Source organism: Orcinus orca, chromosome 3, assembly GCF_937001465.1.
Source record: "Orcinus orca chromosome 3, mOrcOrc1.1, whole genome shotgun sequence".
NCBI classification, from domain to species: Eukaryota; Metazoa; Chordata; class Mammalia; order Artiodactyla; family Delphinidae; genus Orcinus; species Orcinus orca.
In genome coordinates this window covers 170953249-170975083 of record NC_064561.1, presented here as the reverse complement: position 1 = coordinate 170975083, position 21835 = coordinate 170953249, and the positions used below count along the sequence as shown (strand labels likewise).

The 21835-nt window shown below is 44.1% G+C and overlaps 1 protein-coding gene across 4 annotated transcripts in view; it reads right to left on the bottom strand.

Moving 5' to 3' along the window:
* MYO10 (myosin X) overlaps positions 1–21835 on the bottom strand; it is a 221120-nt gene that overhangs the window by 56155 nt on the left and 143130 nt on the right. For all 4 annotated transcript variants that reach the window (XM_049708320.1, XM_049708322.1, XM_049708321.1 and 1 more), the window contains 2 exons: positions 21459–21567; positions 19025–19105 (listed from right to left, as the gene is read on the bottom strand). In XM_049708320.1, coding sequence (XP_049564277.1) covers positions 19025–19105; positions 21459–21567 — 190 coding nt within the window. The remainder of the gene's footprint in view (positions 1–19024; positions 19106–21458; positions 21568–21835) is intronic.

The window sequence follows — 21835 nt, the reverse complement described above, 5'->3', positions numbered from 1 at the left end:
TTCTCATCTGTCTTTAGACTAACATTATTTCCTGCACAATCCAATTTACTTATTAACACCTACCATGTTTCCCATTCTTAGATTTAAAGCATACTTTTCAGGGTTCTCGTAATACTTTTTCCATGAATTTGTTTTTAAACACATCTACCCCCAAATGGATGCATATGCTTCATAAGTTCTATTGGAGGATGTGGTGCTGAGTTAGTAAGTGGTGAATAAGTTCAAGTTCAAGAAACAAACGCCTCTTTATGTTGGGACCGTCACAGTCAGTAATGGAAGGGCCACACCAACGCACATACACTGCCTCTCTCCAGGGCGACAAATATGTTCATTATTATTTATCAGCCACCACGACCATCGGTGGCAGGTGTGTGCCAGCGTCTGAGCTAGAAGTTTTACAAACATGATCACAGTTAACCTCGTAACCACGCTAAAAATGGGCGACTTCTGTCCTCACTCCATCGATAAGCAAACTTGAGTTGGTAGACCAATGTCACGTGGCTGGCGAATGACAGTGAGCCCAGCGTTTCCTATGAGACTCCCCTCAGTCCACCACAATACGCAGCCTCCTGACACATCTTCGCTAATCATTTTAATCCAGAAATGGTGAAAAGATTAACCTGTTTTATCCATCTGTTTACTATACAGTGTCTGAAGGACAGATTGCCGTATTCGCTAACAAACAGCAATACAATCAATTTGTCCTTTGAGAACTATGAAACCTTATGCCGTTAGCCTTGGAATATGTAGAAAAACAAGCCCAGGTTAAATGACTGCTACAGAGTCACTGGGCTGCTGGGACGAGGTTTGCATTAGAGGTTAAATTCTGTGTTTCAGGCCAGGTGGGATCAGTGTTGTTTAGAAACACTACTGTGATACATTGTACCCTGGTGAACGGTCTCAAAAGTCCTCCTGGGTCTGTCGCCGCCTTTTTCCCCATCAACGTTCTGGCACCGTCAACTATGACCCGAGGCCAGTCCGTGATTTAGTAACTGAAACGGAAATGATTTAGGCACGACCTATTCATCAGTTCATTTCTTCCTATATTTTTGCACCCAAGCCCTGAATATAGTTAATAGTCAACCAAAGAATGTTGCTTCATCTACCCTATATGTCAGGTAGGTCTATTCGTCTCTGCCTACACCCTCTCTGGCTCTGCAGCCTTGGCAGTTCACAGTCCCCAAAAGAGTGCAGTCCGGGTTTTAGGCTAGTTTATCAAAGCAGAACCAAGAACAGAAAAGCCTGAGTACCCAAGCCAGTGGCTAAAGGCCCTTCGAATATTCCCAGACCGCTTTCTCAATCGTTAAAATACTTTATACCAACATGTTGTAGCAGGGAGAGTGGATGTGCTCTGAGCAGGCAAGGTGAGTAATGCAGAACAAGTGGCAATTGTATTGTAGTTAATTTTTTTTTTTTTAATCGATCACGAGAAGGGAAAGGCTTTAACTCTGTCAACACTGGCAGAGCTCCAGGTCTGTGTAAACCAGGAAATGCCCCGAGCACAGCTCCAGACACAGCAGGCGTTCCTGAGCAGAAGTGGCCCATCTGCTGATGCAACCAGGCTACAGACAATGGCTGGTCCAAGAGATGGTCAGTTCCACAGAGATTTGCAGTTTTTTGTACCTTTTTGCACCTTTGATACCCAGCCCCAGCACTAACAGGTTGTGTCTGAACCCGGGAAATCCCAATCACGTGACACCACCACCAGGTCCGACCTGCCCTTCCACCTCCACACAGGACCTCATTTCCCTAATTTGCAAGGTGCCTCCGACCAAATGGCTCTCAGGGCTGCCACTGTGTGTACCCACGGTTCAATGTAAACTGAACAGTCCAAGCTTTATTGGAATTGATGTAATGAAGGCACTGAATCAAATACAGAGGCCAACTTTTCAGAGTTAATAGCAAAACAAAAGGAAAAGAGAAAAAAAAGAAAAGAAGTCAAGTCAGGCTAATTTCCCTTCTGCCATTTCTCAAGCTGCAATCAACATATTCAAGATTCTTTACATGTGGCTCGAATAATCTGGTGGGGTTTGTCTTTCCAGCTCAGCAAAATTGGCCTCAGTCCTCTACTTACATAGTGTAACAACCTTATTTAAACTGTCTCCTATTTATATATGTAACCACCTTATTTAAACTGTCACACTGAAAACAACATCAAGGGATGCCTGACAGACTTCATAGGCAAACCCTTGTCCTGTGCCTAAAGCTCAGAGGCTGAAATCTCAGTAACTCAAACTTACTGTGCATGTTCAAAGTTCATTTTCTTGCATCTAAAGAGACTTTTGAAAAAAACGTTAAATAGTATCTAAAACATTGTTCACCGGTGAAATTTTCACACATTTTTAACAGGGACACTTTCATTTCGTAACGGCAAACTTTTCGAGTCTATTACAGAATTCTTAAAGCTAAACAGTATTCCCTTTTTAGTGAAATACTGGCAAACGAAGCATCTGGCACACTTTAATGAGCTGTTTTATCCTTTCACAGTGGCTGAAACTAGGACATCCATTCATCTGAGAAAGTGGATAGCACAGAGCGATTACGTAATCCTGCAGGATATGCTGATATCCAGGGCACTCCACCCCCCCCCCAAATTTTAAATTTTCTAATACTACTTACTAGGAAAGAAAGCAGTAATATATGTTTCATTTAATGATTCAATACCTGTGAAAAATGTTAAAGGATATTATTTTCACTGTATATTCATCAGTTAAGACAAAGTTCAAAGCCATAACAAGTGCTATAATAAAAATTAAGTTGTAGATGCCATTTTTTACCAAGAGCAACGGAAAAATAAGGAAAAACCCAAGAAATGATCAGCGTTGACACCTTAACCCAGTGACTTCCAACCGGGGCAATTTCGCCCTCTGGGGGACATCTGGAGGTGTCTATAAACATTTGGGGGAGTGGGGGTGGGACTGGCATCTATGGGGAGAAGGCAGGGCTGTTGCTACACGTCCTATAATGCACAGGACAGTGCCCCTCAGCAAAGAAATGTCCTGTCCAAAACGTCAACAGTGCCAAGGTTGAGACACTCTGCCCTAACCCGATAAATTAAAAAAAAGTTAAACAAGGAGGTGGAAGGAAAAGGATGTGAAATTTAATCATGGACACATTTCAGTTTGAAGTGCTGGCCAAGCACAGACCCAGGAAAAAAGTAGGTTACAAAGCTGGGCTATGAGGCCGAAGCTTAGAGGAGGGTTTCGGGCTGGGAAAACACAGCAGAAAGGTACTCACCTGGGCTGAGAGCAGAAGGAGAGAAGTGAGCGTTTCTTTGGGAACAGCACAGGTGAGGAGGTGAGGGCAGCACCCAGGGAACCAGTCAAGAGAGGGAGGGGGAGGGCAAAGGGAGGGGGGAGGAGGCTTGGTCAGAGAAGTGCCAGGAAGGAGGAGGTGGCAGGTGATGCCACGGCCCTGGGGGTGGGAGGTGGAGATTAGGAGGGCAGGGCAAAGAAAAACTCTACCTGGAAGCTTTCAGCAGGAGAGAGGCAGAGGCGGCTTGGATGGCATAGCCTCAGAAGTAAGAAAACAGGTACGGACTCTTTTTAGAAATGTTCAGCAGTGAAAAGAAGACTGCTCTAAGGGGAACCCGGTCAAGTTCCTATTCACTCCCACCTCCCCTTTCTTTTACATAAATAAATAAACACATATATTTAAATACAATGAAAGTATCAGCAAGGAGATGGGATCCTGGGAGAAGGAACCCTTTACAGCCCAAGGGAGAAAAACTGATGGACTATGGTCCCAGGGGAGGCAAGAGAAGTTAAATCAGGAAGACAGGATGAGACTGTCCTTCAGAAAGGCTGCAACAATTTAAACTCCCAGTGGCAAAGTACATGAATGGGAGTTTCCTCAAATATTCACAGACCCCTGAAACATGTTATTGAAAAACGGAAAACCAAAAACCCATCCAATCTTCACATTGGCAAGACTATCTCACTATTTTAAGTTTTATTTCTTTGATTATACTATTGACGTTGTCAGGTTATTTTTCATTTGTATTACACCTTTTGCAAGTTTCTTGTTCAAGTGTTTTTCCCATTTTTCTACTAAAATATTTGTTATTTTCTTATTGATTTGTGAGGGCTCTTTATATAGTAAGGCTCTGAATCCCCTGTTATACATTGCAAAAACTTTTCCTGTTGTTGGCCTTAATGAAGGCCAAGCTGTCCATGTGTGTATGTATACATCAAAATCATAACAATGTGCATACTCTGATTTTAGCAAATAAACTTCTGAGAATTTACCTTAAGGAAACAGCCTTAAATGAGCACAAATATTTACACACATGAATAATACAGTAAGCAGCACTGTTTACAATAATAAAGGAAATAATCCAATAATAGAAATTTGACTTAAAGCACAGCCACTGACAAGTGTATACAGTCATGAAAAAAAGCACAGGAATGCTTTAAGATATGTTAATAAAAACAGAATTACCATATGATCCAGCAATTCCACTCCCGGGCATATGTCCAGACAAAACTATAATTCAAAAAGATACACGCACCCCTACGTTCTGCTGCTATTACCCCTACGTTAATAGCAGCACTGTTAACAATAGCTAAGACACAGGAACAACTTAAATGTCCACTGACAGATGAATGAATAAAGAAGATGCAGTGTATATATACAATGGAATACTACTCAGCCATAAAAAAGAACAAAATAATGCCATTTGCAGCAACATGGATGCAACTAGAGATTATCATACTAAGTGAAGTAAAGCAGAAAGAGAAAGACAAATACCATATCACTTTTATGTGGAATCTAAGATATGACACAAATGAACCTTTCTATGAAAGAGAAACAGAATCACAGACATAGAGAACAGACTGGTGTTTGCCAACAGGGAGGGGGTTTGGGGAAGGGTGGAGTGGGAAGTTGGGGTTAGCAGACGTAAGCTTTTATATATAGAATGCATAAACAAGGTCCTACTGTATAGCACAGAGAACTATATTCAATATCCTGTGATAAACCATAATGGAAAAGAATATGAAAAAGAATGTATATATGTGTATAACTGAATCACTTTGCTGTACAGCAGAAATTAATACAACACTGTAAATCAACTATACTTCAATAAAAAATATTGATTAAAAAAAAGTAAGTTACATAATTGAGGTAGACTATGATCCCAATTTAAAGGAAAAGGTATATATACAACAAAATGTAAGCAGGATTGTCTCTTGGTAGTAAAATTATAGGTAACTGTAAATTAAAGAGTTTTTTTTCTTTGTATTTTGCATATTTTCCAAATCTTTTATAAGCAATAAGTATTGCCTTTATACTGGGGAGGGATGCAGGCAAAACCTAGTAACTATTGTAATGATGTTTAATAAATAGCTACTATTCACTGTAGTAGTATTTTTGAGTATAAGGGAAAGAGCTGGCCTGAGGAAGGAACAGGGGAACTCCCCAGGGTCAAAGGCCAACACAGGGAAATGCTGGGGAGCGGGTGAAGGCAGAGAGCTTTCTCCAAGTCTGAGAAAAGCCAGGGATGTTCAGACTCTGAGCCCAAGCACCCCACTGCAATCTTCCCCCAGTACCCATTCTCTGGTCTCCAAAACCCGGACCCTTTGCTCCAGTCATTGAGGGGAAACGCAGCTTTTAGAATCGATCCTTCGTACAGATGCTGGGTGAGCAGCGGTGAGTTTTACAGCAAAGTCACAAACAGAAATCTCACATTAAGGGGGCTGCCGGCAAAAACATTAATACGGAGCCACTTAGGCTAGAAAACACACACACACACACACACACACACACACACACACACACAAGATCGCAGTTTGCCTATGACTGATAGGTGGTCTGGGACTGGGAATGGCTCAAATGTTGGACTGGGCTGCTGTTCTGACTGGATGCTATTCTAGAAGTTCATCAAGATGAGCCAAAAAATGTACAGCCAGAGGGCTGCAGGGAGGTGGTGTGGCTACCCTTCACAGTGGGTGCAGGGAAAATATTTACCCATCGTGGCAGATGCCACCTCCCGGGTGGGAAGCAAGCAGGGCAGTCTGGGGTGCCTTTGCAAACATACCCTTCACCATGCCATGGTGCTCATCAGAGAGAGTGAAATATTACTCATCTGAGAGTGGATGTATTCCCTCACTGCAAAGAACAATAGGATTCTGGAACTGCGGATCTATATGTTTAAGCACAGAAATACAGTTGAGAAAACCCAGAAGTACCACACGATGAAAGAGTCAGAAATATGTGGTACTTTCCTGAAGATGACTTACACTTCCTCTTATGATGGCTATTAATTTTATGTCAGATTAATTACCCTTAAGATTGAAAAAACTGATGGTAAAAATAAAATGTTCTAACATTCGGTTTTCCCTTGGCACTAGAAATTTATTTCGGGGAAAGCAGATTTGGCTAAGTGGCAGGCAGCCACATTATTATTCGTTTCTTTTAAATGTAACTCAATTTAATATGAAAGACCACCTTCACATTTAAAACACTTACTCCCTTAAAGGGCACTTTTAGCAACTGAATAGAAATCAGCTGAACACATTCAAGTGGCAGTAGAAGCAGAGATTAGCATTTCAGACGCTCTTTATTATGTTCTTTCTTCAGGGACTTCTACTCTGGGGAACCAGAGGATCTCAGCAAAATGTGTCTCATCAGGTTTCTCCCGGGCAGATTGCAAAATATCGGCAAGTTTATGCTTGTATGAAACAAGCACATGATATTAAACAAATCACCATTCAATTCCTGTAACTTTTCCCAGTTCCATACTTGTGTATCAACCAGTTTATAATACAACTTATAAAGATGCCGATTCTTGTGCAGATTTCTTTAAAGGTTGGTATAAAGCACAGGGCAAGAAAAAGCTGCAGAACCGTAGCATATAATTTTTTAAAGGGAAATTCTTTGACATAACAAATTCAAACAAAAGAAACGACCACTCACCATTTCCCCGTGCAACCTAATATCAAACATGATTTTCCCTACACAAGATGAATTCCGTACCAAAAAATATATTGCGTTATCAATGCCTTATCCAAGAGGTTATGTCTTTTGTTTTTACAAAGCATTAGTAGTTCAAACTGGTACATGCAATCAAAATCAGCACTTACCCATTTGTTTAGAAACTAAACACTTCCGGTACTCAGAGAGACGGCGAAAACCTGTTTTCCTCAGGCTTAAAAAACTCCTCTACAAAAGTCTACAGTACTGCGATCACTGTGAAACTTTTAAGCAGTGCAAATAAGAGAAAAACCCCTACCTTGGGTTTCTTTTGCCCCCTTCAGCTTTTGTCCACTGTAAATGGCTGCATCTTTAGCAGTCCGGGCTACAAGCATCTGAGCCGACAGACACAAAAACGGGCTTTCTTCAGCTCACTGCTGTTCCCAGTCTTTTATGTGGTGTCTTGGGCTCTGCTTGCTTAATTCCTGATTCTTCTGAAAGAAGTCCAGCCTGGTGAGGCTGGCGGGATAGCAACTGCCGAAGATACTTTTGACCGTCGGAGTAAAGGAATCACCTTGCATGCACCAACAAACGTGCAAAGTCATTTGAAGGTGCAAAGACCCTGAATTTTCAAAGATGACTAATATTCAAAAGGAAAAACGCCCCAGGACAAAACCAAGCAATTTAGTTGTGATCTTGGAAAGTCCACCCTGAGAACAACACCCCTCCCTTGAGCCCAGTTTCATTTCTGGCTATTTATCCTGGTCTTTGCATAGCGCTCCTGAATAGTTGCCATGACAACTCGGTAAACAGGATTCAAGTGACCACTGAGGGGTTTAGCGGGATTGTTTTGTTTAGCGAGAAGAATGGTAGCTTTAATGCTTCCTCTACTAAAATTTCCTGGAAAGGCAGAGCTGCCTTTTTTTTAGGTTGTGGGTAGGTGATGTTCTCAAAAGTCAAAGAAGCTGGCAAAGAATGCTCCAGTTACAGGAGAAGAGGCAACAGGAGTGGCAGTCAGAAAGCCAGGAAGAATTATGGAAGGTTACTGAATGCCAAGTGGGCATTTTCCAGCAAGGATGCAGAGCAAGTGGAATCATCTCCAAAGGCTGTTAAGACTAAGTATATTTGGTGAGGACTGAGAGTCTGACAGTCCAGATAGTTCTAAAAACTCCCCGCTCCCGGTTCTCCTATGCGCTCTCTCCTCCCCCACTTTTTGACCAGTCTCTTCTCTATGAAGCAGTGTCATTCAGATTGTGTGCCCTAGAAGCTTCATTCTCAATCTTCACCCTTCGGCCAGGCAATCAGAAACCATCCTATTCTTAAAAAATTTTACTTGAAAAAAACGTTCACTGTGTTGTGAACAGATTATGAACATTTAGCACTTTGACACATCACAATGGTATCATTTGTCAAAACTCAATCATACGACACGGTGAACTTTAATGTTAACTTCGGATTTTAATAATAATAGAGCAATACTGGTTCACTAATGATAACAAATGTACCACACTAACGCAAGATGTGAATAATAGGGGAAACTGTGTGTGTGTGTGTTGAAGGGGAGAGTGATATGGGAACTCTCTGTACTCTATGCTCAAATTTTCTGTAAATTTTTAAATATTCTACAAAAGAAGGTCTATTAGTTTTTTAAAAAATGAAATTAAAATGTTCATCCCATAACCATGTTAAAGACTAAAGGAGGGCTTCCCTGGTGGCACAGTGGTTGAGAGTCCGCCTACCGATGCAGGAGACACGGGTTCGTGCCCCAGTCCGGGAAGATCCCACATGCCGCGGAGCGGCTGCGCCCGTGACCCATGGCCGCTGAGCCTGCGCATCCGGAGCCTGTGCTCCGCAACGGGAGAGACCACAACAGTGAGAGGCCCGCATACCGGAAAAAAAAAAAAAAAAAGACTAAAGGAAATTAAAAAAAGAAAAAGGAAAAAAAAGCAGCAGCTCGTTACAACAATCTGCCAAGGGTATGAGACTTAAAACTAAACTCAAAAAGGAAAAGGTCTGGCAGTAGTCTTAGCTTTTCCTGGATTCAGCTTAAACTGGGGGTTAACCTTGTGAGGATGAAGTGAGCGTATTTTCCAACCCAAACACGTCACGCAAGTATGGACTGCTTCATACAGTGCAGTGTAGCTGTTTCATGTCCCCGTTACCTCATTTAATACCTACAACTGCTCCCCTAAGCAGGCACCATTACTTTACACACTTTGGAGAAAAGGAAACAATCCCAAGGTCACACAACTGCTCAGTGACAATAGGCTGGACAGATACCCAGTCACACACCTTTGATCTATTTCGATTTCATCCCAATGCTTCAGGGGCCCTGCACCTGAGCAATAGCCTTCCCACATGGGTGGGGCCTCTGTGTATCAGAGCTCGCTAGACCCAGGGGACCTTGCACCCCATGTCTCAGCGGGAGTGGAGCAGGGCCACCTATGCACTGATGAAAACCAGTGAATGGAAGATGCGGAAATGCAGATTTCATTCAGTACAAGTACAACCTTTCCCATAAATAGTAAGAGCTTTAAAAAAGACAACAGGGTGCCTTTAGGTGTAAGGAAAGAGTATATTCTCTGTTCCTGGGAATTATTTAGGAAGAGGGAGGATGATCCTTTTGTGTCTCATTGAAAGGGGTTAAACCGACCATATTTCATCAATTCTTAACGCAAATATGTTCCCCTCTCAAATTGCCTGAATGTGTCTGTGACTTGCTGACCATCATGCTGTAATTCCATACACGGATGTGCATGGATTTCATCACAGCTTTTCATTGTCTTTGAAAATCACAGGCACTATTGGAAGTACTTGCACTGAGTCCAGCTGTCCTTTAAATGTAGTCTAAATACTCCTCTCTAGAGTCATCGGTGAAACAGAAAGTTATTTTATCTGCAGAAAGGCCTGGAAACAGGGTGACAAGGTGTAACTGTGTTATCAGTGAAGCAAGGATTTGTGGTGGACGAATGACCTCCACTTCGTTCTTGCAAATGAAAAAGCAAGCGTCTGGAGATAAGACGGCACCGTGCCCTGGTTAACCAGGTAGAGCTTCTGCTTCCACAGTGACGAATAATAATGGTGCCCTTTACCACCATGGGAGTCTTCGAGATAAGACGGCACCGTGCCCTGGTTAACCAGGTAGAGCTTCTGCTTCCACAGTGACGAATAATAATGGTGCCCTTTACCACCATGGGAGTCTTCGAGATAAGACGGCACCGTGCCCTGGTTAACCAGGTAGAGCTTCTGCTTCCACAGTGACGAATAATAATGGTGCCCTTTACCACCATGGGAGTCTTCGAGATAAGACGGCACCGTGCCCTGGTTAACCAGGTAGAGCTTCTGCTTCCACAGTGACGAATAATAATGGTGCCCTTTACCACCATGGGAGTCTTCGAGATAAGACGGCACCGTGCCCTGGTTAACCAGGTAGAGCTTCTGCTTCCACAGTGACGAATAATAATGGTGCCCTTTACCACCATGGGAGTCTTCGAGATAAGACGGCACCGTGCCCTGGTTAACCAGGTAGAGCTTCTGCTTCCACAGTGACGAATAATAATGGTGCCCTTTACCACCATGGGAGTCTTCGAGATAAGACGGCACCGTGCCCTGGTTAACCAGGTAGAGCTTCTGCTTCCACAGTGACGAATAATAATGGTGCCCTTTACCACCATGGGAGTCTTCGAGATAAGACGGCACCGTGCCCTGGTTAACCAGGTAGAGCTTCTGCTTCCACAGTGACGAATAATAATGGTGCCCTTTACCACCATGGGAGTCTTCGAGATAAGACGGCACCGTGCCCTGGTTAACCAGGTAGAGCTTCTGCTTCCACAGTGACGAATAATAATGGTGCCCTTTACCACCATGGGAGTCTTCGAGATAAGACGGCACCGTGCCCTGGTTAACCAGGTAGAGCTTCTGCTTCCACAGTGACGAATAATAATGGTGCCCTTTACCACCATGGGAGTCTTCGAGATAAGACGGCACCGTGCCCTGGTTAACCAGGTAGAGCTTCTGCTTCCACAGTGACGAATAATAATGGTGCCCTTTACCACCATGGGAGTCTTCGAGATAAGACGGCACCGTGCCCTGGTTAACCAGGTAGAGCTTCTGCTTCCACAGTGACGAATAATAATGGTGCCCTTTACCACCATGGGAGTCTTCGAGATAAGACGGCACCGTGCCCTGGTTAACCAGGTAGAGCTTCTGCTTCCACAGTGACGAATAATAATGGTGCCCTTTACCACCATGGGAGTCTTCGAGATAAGACGGCACCGTGCCCTGGTTAACCAGGTAGAGCTTCTGCTTCCACAGTGACGAATAATAATGGTGCCCTTTACCACCATGGGAGTCTTCGAGATAAGACGGCACCGTGCCCTGGTTAACCAGGTAGAGCTTCTGCTTCCACAGTGACGAATAATAATGGTGCCCTTTACCACCATGGGAGTCTTCGAGATAAGACGGCACCGTGCCCTGGTTAACCAGGTAGAGCTTCTGCTTCCACAGTGACGAATAATAATGGTGCCCTTTACCACCATGGGAGTCTTCGAGATAAGACGGCACCGTGCCCTGGTTAACCAGGTAGAGCTTCTGCTTCCACAGTGACGAATAATAATGGTGCCCTTTACCACCATGGGAGTCTTCGAGATAAGACGGCACCGTGCCCTGGTTAACCAGGTAGAGCTTCTGCTTCCACAGTGACGAATAATAATGGTGCCCTTTACCACCATGGGAGTCTTCGAGATAAGACGGCACCGTGCCCTGGTTAACCAGGTAGAGCTTCTGCTTCCACAGTGACGAATAATAATGGTGCCCTTTACCACCATGGGAGTCTTCGAGATAAGACGGCACCGTGCCCTGGTTAACCAGGTAGAGCTTCTGCTTCCACAGTGACGAATAATAATGGTGCCCTTTACCACCATGGGAGTCTTCGAGATAAGACGGCACCGTGCCCTGGTTAACCAGGTAGAGCTTCTGCTTCCACAGTGACGAATAATAATGGTGCCCTTTACCACCATGGGAGTCTTCGAGATAAGACGGCACCGTGCCCTGGTTAACCAGGTAGAGCTTCTGCTTCCACAGTGACGAATAATAATGGTGCCCTTTACCACCATGGGAGTCTTCGAGATAAGACGGCACCGTGCCCTGGTTAACCAGGTAGAGCTTCTGCTTCCACAGTGACGAATAATAATGGTGCCCTTTACCACCATGGGAGTCTTCGAGATAAGACGGCACCGTGCCCTGGTTAACCAGGTAGAGCTTCTGCTTCCACAGTGACGAATAATAATGGTGCCCTTTACCACCATGGGAGTCTTCGAGATAAGACGGCACCGTGCCCTGGTTAACCAGGTAGAGCTTCTGCTTCCACAGTGACGAATAATAATGGTGCCCTTTACCACCATGGGAGTCTTCGAGATAAGACGGCACCGTGCCCTGGTTAACCAGGTAGAGCTTCTGCTTCCACAGTGACGAATAATAATGGTGCCCTTTACCACCATGGGAGTCTTCGAGATAAGACGGCACCGTGCCCTGGTTAACCAGGTAGAGCTTCTGCTTCCACAGTGACGAATAATAATGGTGCCCTTTACCACCATGGGAGTCTTCGAGATAAGACGGCACCGTGCCCTGGTTAACCAGGTAGAGCTTCTGCTTCCACAGTGACGAATAATAATGGTGCCCTTTACCACCATGGGAGTCTTCGAGATAAGACGGCACCGTGCCCTGGTTAACCAGGTAGAGCTTCTGCTTCCACAGTGACGAATAATAATGGTGCCCTTTACCACCATGGGAGTCTTCGAGATAAGACGGCACCGTGCCCTGGTTAACCAGGTAGAGCTTCTGCTTCCACAGTGACGAATAATAATGGTGCCCTTTACCACCATGGGAGTCTTCGAGATAAGACGGCACCGTGCCCTGGTTAACCAGGTAGAGCTTCTGCTTCCACAGTGACGAATAATAATGGTGCCCTTTACCACCATGGGAGTCTTCGAGATAAGACGGCACCGTGCCCTGGTTAACCAGGTAGAGCTTCTGCTTCCACAGTGACGAATAATAATGGTGCCCTTTACCACCATGGGAGTCTTCGAGATAAGACGGCACCGTGCCCTGGTTAACCAGGTAGAGCTTCTGCTTCCACAGTGACGAATAATAATGGTGCCCTTTACCACCATGGGAGTCTTCGAGATAAGACGGCACCGTGCCCTGGTTAACCAGGTAGAGCTTCTGCTTCCACAGTGACGAATAATAATGGTGCCCTTTACCACCATGGGAGTCTTCGAGATAAGACGGCACCGTGCCCTGGTTAACCAGGTAGAGCTTCTGCTTCCACAGTGACGAATAATAATGGTGCCCTTTACCACCATGGGAGTCTTCGAGATAAGACGGCACCGTGCCCTGGTTAACCAGGTAGAGCTTCTGCTTCCACAGTGACGAATAATAATGGTGCCCTTTACCACCATGGGAGTCTTCGAGATAAGACGGCACCGTGCCCTGGTTAACCAGGTAGAGCTTCTGCTTCCACAGTGACGAATAATAATGGTGCCCTTTACCACCATGGGAGTCTTCGAGATAAGACGGCACCGTGCCCTGGTTAACCAGGTAGAGCTTCTGCTTCCACAGTGACGAATAATAATGGTGCCCTTTACCACCATGGGAGTCTTCGAGATAAGACGGCACCGTGCCCTGGTTAACCAGGTAGAGCTTCTGCTTCCACAGTGACGAATAATAATGGTGCCCTTTACCACCATGGGAGTCTTCGAGATAAGACGGCATCGTGCCCTGGTTAACCAGGTAGAGCTTCTGCTTCCACAGTGACGAATAATAATTGTGCCCTTTACCACCATGGGAGTCTTCGAGATAAGACGGCATCGTGCCCTGGTTAACCAGGTAGAGCTTCTGCTTCCACAGTGACGAATAATAATGGTGCCCTTTACCACCATGGGAGTCTTCGATTCAATACAGTAATAGATGCTTGGACTGAATGATGTACAATTCCAGAAAGTTCAATCAAAACGCTAAAATCCAGTGTTTAACCTTCTAGGTTGAACCCTTGTTATCGGGCAGATTTGCACATCCAGACCTCCTTGCCCAATCATGGCAGGGAACACATTCCCTAGGGGGACCCCACTTAGAGATCTGAGTGCTTGAGCATGAAGCACCCAGCCCAACTCAAAGTGTTTGTGAATGAGCCTCCAGTGCTGTGCTTGGCTGTCCCAAAAGGGCTCCAAACCCTGGAGGTTTGGCGGGGGGCCGGGGGGCGCCATGTCTGAGAAGGGGGTCAGCTGGGAGAGGGAGAGATAACACATGAACATAAAGACTGGATCACAGTAAGGACATCACTCTAATACTGACCTAGTGGTGTATCCCTAGGGTAACCTCCAACTATACAAATCGAAGATGATCCAAAAACAATTAAACAGACCAAAATGGAACGCATAGCAGTAAGGATTCAAGATAGTGCGTTAAGCCTTCATCTTTGGCAAAGTCAAGTACTCACACACCATGAACAACTCCATGGTGTCCTTTTATGAGCAATTTGATTCAACGTTTACTGAGCACATATGACAGTCTGGATGCTGGCTGAGCTACACAGCGGGGCACAAAGATGGCAGAGGCAGGCCCTGCAAAGTTGTACTTGGTCAAGGTCTTCCGTATTGTGGAGTACCTTATTCAGAAAACAGCACTGAGGTAGAGACACCAAAGCCTAAACAGAAACGTAAAGGGTCATTGGAATAAAGTTTCTGTAAGGCTCAAGAGAAATAAGATGAATGAAATGAGAGAAAAAGATCTAGGAAGAATAAAATAGGACAAAAATAATTCAAGGTAGGAAATATGCTACAGTATCATCAGAATTACTTAAAGAAATGTTTGGCCTCTGTTTAAAAAACAAAAAAAAAAAACTAGGGGAAAAAATGGCGGGCAGCACCTGGATCACACAAAATGAGTCCCCAGGATTAAACGTGCTCGATTCGTGAAGCCATTAATCAAATCACGATGCCCCTAGAAACAAAAGGCTCGTGTTTCCGTAATGCCAGCACAGCGTCCTCACTTCATGTGTGGTCCTGAGCGTTGTGTAAAAGAGGGACCTAGTCTGGTGTCAGCAGTGGCCCCGTGAAAGAGACGGACACAGGTCAGCAGGAGTCATTTAAGAGGAAAGCACTGGCCTCCTCTGAAGTCTCTTAAAGACGACTTCGGTGTGACATGCGTCACAGTCCTCACGTCTCGGGGCCTGGAGACAGTGCTTTAAGACAAGACGCCCACAGCCAGGCCAGTCCTGTGTCTCCAGCTTCATTCTCCTGCTCGATGTTCCATTTTCCGGCAAATACCACTGCAGTCCGGCGCACAGACCGCACGGCTTCCCTCCTGGGAGGCTTGGTCTCCGCTCTCCCCTCGGCGCGGACACCCCTCTTCCTCACTCTTCCCCTAGATGAACCTGACCCCCTGCAGCCACCTCTGCTAGAAGCCTTCCCCCAGCAGCTCCCAGGGTCAGGGCCACTCAGGGCACCCATATCCTGCCTTTTTGGAGAAGACCTCACAGAATCTTTGAGGATGCACTTATGCTGGGTCAAAGCTCAAAGATGACCCTGCAGGAGTCAAGGATGCTTCCCCCTAGAACCCGAGAGCTTCTCACAACCAACCCACAGAAGAAGAGAGAGGAGAGCCAGCCAGGCACGCTGCACACGACAGCCCTGCTCTGCCCCTGCAGCAAGTGGGCCCGGCCTCGCACTCGGGGCCGGGAAGCGCAGACAACCAGTTCTCACGCCCCGACGGCTCTGCTGATACTTATCCGTCTGTCCCCTTCTTTCATTCTGTCCTGCAGCTCCTCAGGGGTTTTCTGAGGAATGTTAATAACAGACTTCTCTGACTAGAAGTTATTTGCACCAGGGAGGGAGAGAAGGCAGAGATCACGGGACACTCTTGGGGAGAGATTCTCAGGAGGCAAAGCAGGTTTTCTTCGATATAGAAACCTCCTGGGGTTGGTTTGCACTTCTGGCCAGAAACACTACTGTCTAAAGCAAACCACAGCAGCAAAAGGCTATGAGGCCACATCACCCACCAGAAACCGTCTGATGGAAAGCTTGCCCTTTGTAAACTGGAAGTTCTAAGCCGAGGGGAGGACTGTATCCTTCAGTGCCACCTGAGGCAAAGAACTGGCTGCAGGCCGGCCCCTACCAAGAGGTATGCCTTTATTTTCTTCATAACTTAGCGCCAGGAGGACTTCTCAGCAACGTTAGTGAAGTGTCTTCTTCGCAACGCTCAAGATTAGCTACAAATCGTTCACAAAAAGAAAAAAGTCCACATACTGTAACAGTTGAATTGACACAACTGTTCCAGCATGTCAGTTATGTTCTCCCCGCTTACACCAGCTTTCAAAGCAAAACATAAAAATCCCAAATAACGAAAACCCATAATATTCCCACAAAAGGATTTCTAGATGCTTGGGGCCCAAGTGCCCATCCTGAGTCTCACACACTTGCCAAGGAGAGGAGGCAGCCTGTACCACAGGCCTGGGGCCCAGGGGGCCGTGTGCACACACGCGCCAGGCCACCACGGGAGCCTTGGATGTGCTGCACAGGCTCCTAAAAGCACCGAGCCGCTACTCCACTTTTTCTAAGGCCCCAGTTCTCCAGGCCACAGGCTTTACAGCCATTGTTCTTATGCCTTTTGGGTCACAGAATTGCCAAAAGAAACGTCTAGAAGCTGCCCAGATCCGTGATCTACATGCCTGAATGCTGTACAAAACACCTCCATAGATGTACATCTGAATACATCCTCTCAAGCCCCCGTGATGAACATCTGACCTGACGAGGGCATGAGGTGAAGACTGGAAACACACATTCCCCATCTCTGGGTAAAGGCAAGCAAGATTTTCCCTGTGAGATTTCTAGAAGCATCTATCTTTGGACAAAAGAAATGTCGTAAGAAACTCTAAATGAGGGTTGTTTATATATATTTCATATATCATCACCGGTAACACTCCAATATTTGCAGTGGAACTAAATGAACGCTAAGCGAGTTGTAATTTACTATTTCTATAGTCTAATCAGCCCCTTCGCACTCAATACCACACCTACATCTTAGGCCTCAGACAAGTCAGTTCTCATGTCTGACTTGCTGGGTACCTTGAAAATGGCACCAAGACGTTTTTCAAAGTCTTCTTCAGCCCATCTGCTGGCAGGTTATTAATCAGTGCCTGCCACGGGTCAGGAGGTGAAAAGGGCTGTGAGCCAACAGAAATGGAACCAGAGCCGGGCTTGGGTCATTTTTTAAAATGCAAACACCAAAGCAATTAGGCACAACCAAGTCCCAGCAAGGAAAAATAAACATCAAAAAGAGGCAATTTCTTCAACATTCTGGCTGTTGATGTGTTTTCCAGCAGGCCTAATTTCAAAAGTGGTTACGGTTTAAAGGAAAAACTAAGTCCGTGCCATCCAAGAGAGAAAACAAAAACGTGGAGGACTGAGATTTTAAAATTCAAATTTCTATTCTTATAAATAAGCACCAGCAGGTCCCCTCCATTTCTTTGAATCTAAGGTGCCCGTGGCTGTAAAACTGCACAATTGCTGCACCACTAAGAAGAGAGAAGAGGGTTCCCACTTAAACTGTGGTTCGCCAAGAAGCTGCAAGACGCATCTCAATACCCAAGACCTTAAATTGGGGGGGAACATGCATCTTTAAGTGATGGTATTATTACCCCTGTCGTAAAAGGAAGAAACATTGGCAGAGGTTACACAGCTCCTGTGAATGTAGACCCCAAACGCAAAGCCCATTTATATCATCTTGTAGATCCTGCCCATTGGGGTTTTATAAAGCACGGCAGGTGGATAGAAGCCAGCTGACGTGGTACATGGTTATGGTTTAACTATTAATTTCCAACATCATGTCAACACAAGCTATGTATGGTTACCTTAGTTGCCGTTTTTTTGTGATAACCTAAAATATTTTACTATAAATTTGAGAAATGGAAAGATGAGTTACTATGTCGACTACCAGAACCGATGCACACTAAGTCATCACAGATCTACAGAACCCCAGTCCCAGCTACGTTACGCCACACAAATGCCAAACTCTCCCCATCACACCTCAGAGTAAGGTAACAAACCAAATGGATTATTCTCCCCTCATTGAGTTTTGCCTTTCTAGAAGACAGAATTCAACACTGTGGTTCTTATAAAAAACCCCTTAAACTCTAAGTGAGGAAGCGCTGTCATATTAAGTCAGAGGTAACTGGTAAACAAAATAAAAATAAGATTTCGCATCAGCAAAGTTACTGACAGCGGCATTATGGAACCTAACAGTCTCATGGGAAACAGTTCAGGTCAGATTCCTTATCTTAATCCTTATGAGGATAGCATCTAGTTCTTCCACATGAGAGGCCCTTGACATTATTATTTTGTTGGGGGATTTCCTTTCTTCACAGGGGTAACTAAGAGCAGATGTTTGCCAAATCGAAATAATTTCAGTTTTTTAACAGCACTTCACGGCAAGTTGCCCATTTAGCCTTAGACTCAACAGCTGCATTCACCTAATACTAAATCTTCTTTGTTCAGATAGATTCTCTGTATAAAACTCACATTGTTTCTGATTGGGATACGGCATTAAAAAGCTAAAACAGCCTAGACACAAAAACTTCCTCCGATGACAGGAGTCTTCTAGTTAGTTACAACCAACGAGTCAAAGTCCTTAAAATCCATCATTACTACTTAGAATACAGACACTCTGTCATGTTTAACAATAAAGCAAAAGAAAATAAAATGAAAAAGAGCTCTACCACAACAAAAAACACACCAATCATTTCTTCCAAAAAAGGTATATCCCATTCTGCAGCTTGCCCAAGAATTTCAAACCAATGCTTAAAATAAAAATGCGAAGGCTTCACGATGTTTTCTTTTAAACCAGATTTCTCTAAAGCATAATGGCATCGTTCAAAAGCAGACAAATAGGCCCAAAAGACAAAGGGATTTTTTTCCAGTGAATGTTATGTTATAATAATGTCATATACATTTCCAACCATCTATAATGAAAGGACTTTGGAGAAACCAAATCTCTGAGTCACCACACCAGGAGGCGGTGTCCTTAAATAAGACAGTGTCAGTCTGGTTGTAAATCTTACCTTCTGCATGTTTGGCTTGATACAGCGAACAAAGAAAGGATTAGAGGAGCTTAGCGTTGCCATTAAGGAATGCAGGGAGTCCTATTAGAAAGGAAAAAGTATATGTTGATTTAGTCTCTTATTATGTCTTTAAATTTCTCAGCACCCTAGGCACTCATCAGGAACAAGAAAAAGAAAGCAATATAAATCTGAGGAATAATAGCATTTTCATTTTTAATCATGTCATTCTAATAAAACAATGGTAATATAATTGTCATAGAAGTTATTTTACATATGCAAAACTCACTTATTACTTCCTTGACATAGTACCATTAAAAAAAAAAAAAAAAGAAAATCTGTTCTGTTAACCAGCAAAAAAACCACCCTGGGATATTTCAATGTTTATATAGAAAACCTGAGAAGTATCCACTCTCCACTGAAGTTGTTCCTCTTAATTAATTATTTCCATCAAAATGACAGCTTATACCAGTACCTCACTGGTCTCTGAGCTAAAATCTCTCATTCTTCCTTCAAATCACCAGGCAGATCAATCTTCTGTAATACTACTGTCTTTTCTTTAAGTTTTTTTAATTGTGAAGATTTTTTAACATTTACCAAAGCAGACAGAACATGTAATGGGTACCCATCATCAGCTTCGGCCGCCGGCTCATCTCACCTCATCTCATCCCTGTCCCCATACACATCACGCCCACTTCTAGTAGAGAAGCAAATCCCAGACACTGTGTTATTTCATTCCTCAATATTTCACTGTGTATTATCAAAAGCTAAAAACTTTAAAACATACAGAGGTAACCATAATATCATTCCTGAAAAGCTTTAACACAAATTCCTTAATATCAATGTGAAAAGGTGCAACTAGCTCAAGTTTCATTTTAAAACACTCAACTGTCTCGAATTTCATAATTTTTAAATAGCGTATTCTTTGAAATCAGAATGCAAATAAGGTCCCCGTAGTAGTGTAGTTGGTTGCTATATCTATTCAGTCTATTTTAATCCGTTGGTTTTCCCTCCGTCTCCATCTGTCTGTTTCTTTCTTCTTACAATTTTACTGTTGAAGAAACTAGGTTGTCTACTACATTGATTAGTTACTTCTGTGCTCAGAAAGCTTTAGGATTTCTCACAGATGACAGAATGTCCTGGAATTCATGGCCCTTCATACTCTGGTATGGTACCCATTTAACTTCCTACAAGGTGTCCCGTCCTCTGGAAACAGGTCTCACATTCCTGACTCAGGAGTCCGCCTCTTGCCTTTGTCTCTCCCTGGAAGCCTTGCCCACTCTCTTCCATTTCCTTAATTCCTAGTCCAATTTAAGTCCCAAACATCCACAAAGCCTTCCAAGACAACTCCAGGCAACAATGACCTAGAAAAAGACAATGTAACAACGCCGCTGGATGATTAAGAGCCTAGGGTTTACAGTCAGACCGACCCAGGTTCAATTCAAATCCTAGCTTCAGTCCTCAGAGGGACTGAGCAAGCCTCCCTTCTCTAAACCTCAGCTTCCTCATCTATAAAGTGGGGACAGTAATACATACTTCTAAGAATATGGGAGAAGTGAACAAGGTAGCATATATAAAGTGATTAGCCCAATGACTGGAACACAGAGGGTGTATAATAAACGGCAGCTATTATTATTATTGTATCCTGTAAGGGTCACACCTGCCCAGCACTGTCAGCCGTGGTGCCGTGGGTCCAGCTCACCCCAACCATGCTGTAAACAGACCTTAACACAGAACTCGCCCACCGCCTCGAAAGCATCCAACTTTGATTAACTAAATGGAAGAGAGCCTCCCAGAGGGCAAATTTAATAAAGGTCTGTTGACTGACATGCCTCCAGCTCCCCCTCATGCTAAAATTTGGGGGTAAAGCAGAACAATTAAGTTAGAGAAATGGTCTTCATGTTATCTGCCTCTAAACTACCTAAAAGGCTTACATACTTAAAATGCACGTAAGAATGTTTCTTATTTTCCCTGAATTCTAGACATCTGGACAAGGTAACTGACACTGATCTTGTTTAACCATGCACTTGGTTATTCTTCCTAGTTATGATACTGTAAACATACCTGGGAAAAAGAAAAACAATCCAGACACAGGAAGAAAGATACTTTATATGCACATGAGTCTTTAAATACCAATCAGAGTGATCCCAAATGACCAAACAGTCCTTCTTATGAAGACTTACTATTTCGTAAGCTTAGAATAAGTAGCTATTTATTTTTGACAAAAAAAAAAAAATCTACTTTTTTTTTTTTTTCATCTGGCTCAGAAAAAAAGAAAAGTATATTTTCTTCCTAGAGCCCTGACTGGTTTAAAAGGATGATAGAAAAAATAATAATAATAAACACTTTCATAGACCTCACAGATACCCATTTCCTATTTTCAATTCTTAAAATCACAATAAAGATGGATCCGTCCAGGCCAGCAGCGTAGACTAACCTTGAATTGCGAGCTGACCGTGGGCCGCCGATGTTTGCTTCCACATTTCAAGGTATCCTGGTTCGTGCGGCTTGAAACGTGTTCAAAGAGGTCGTAGATGAAGTCGAATCTGTGTGAGCGGAGAGCAGGAGGGCCGTGAGGGGTGCACACCCGGTTATTAGGTGCTGGATTACTGTAATCACAATGCAGTTCCCCACTGAAAATAACACACCAAGGCCTGGAAGAGCTAAGACAGTGTCCAAAGATTTCACACCAACCACTCCCAAAGAGCTTTAGGCACTGAAAATAGACATGGCCGCTTCGGAGCACCAGAGTCTTGCAGAAGAGAAGGGGATCGGGATGAAGATGACTCAGGGCGACAAGCCTCCACGCCCTGT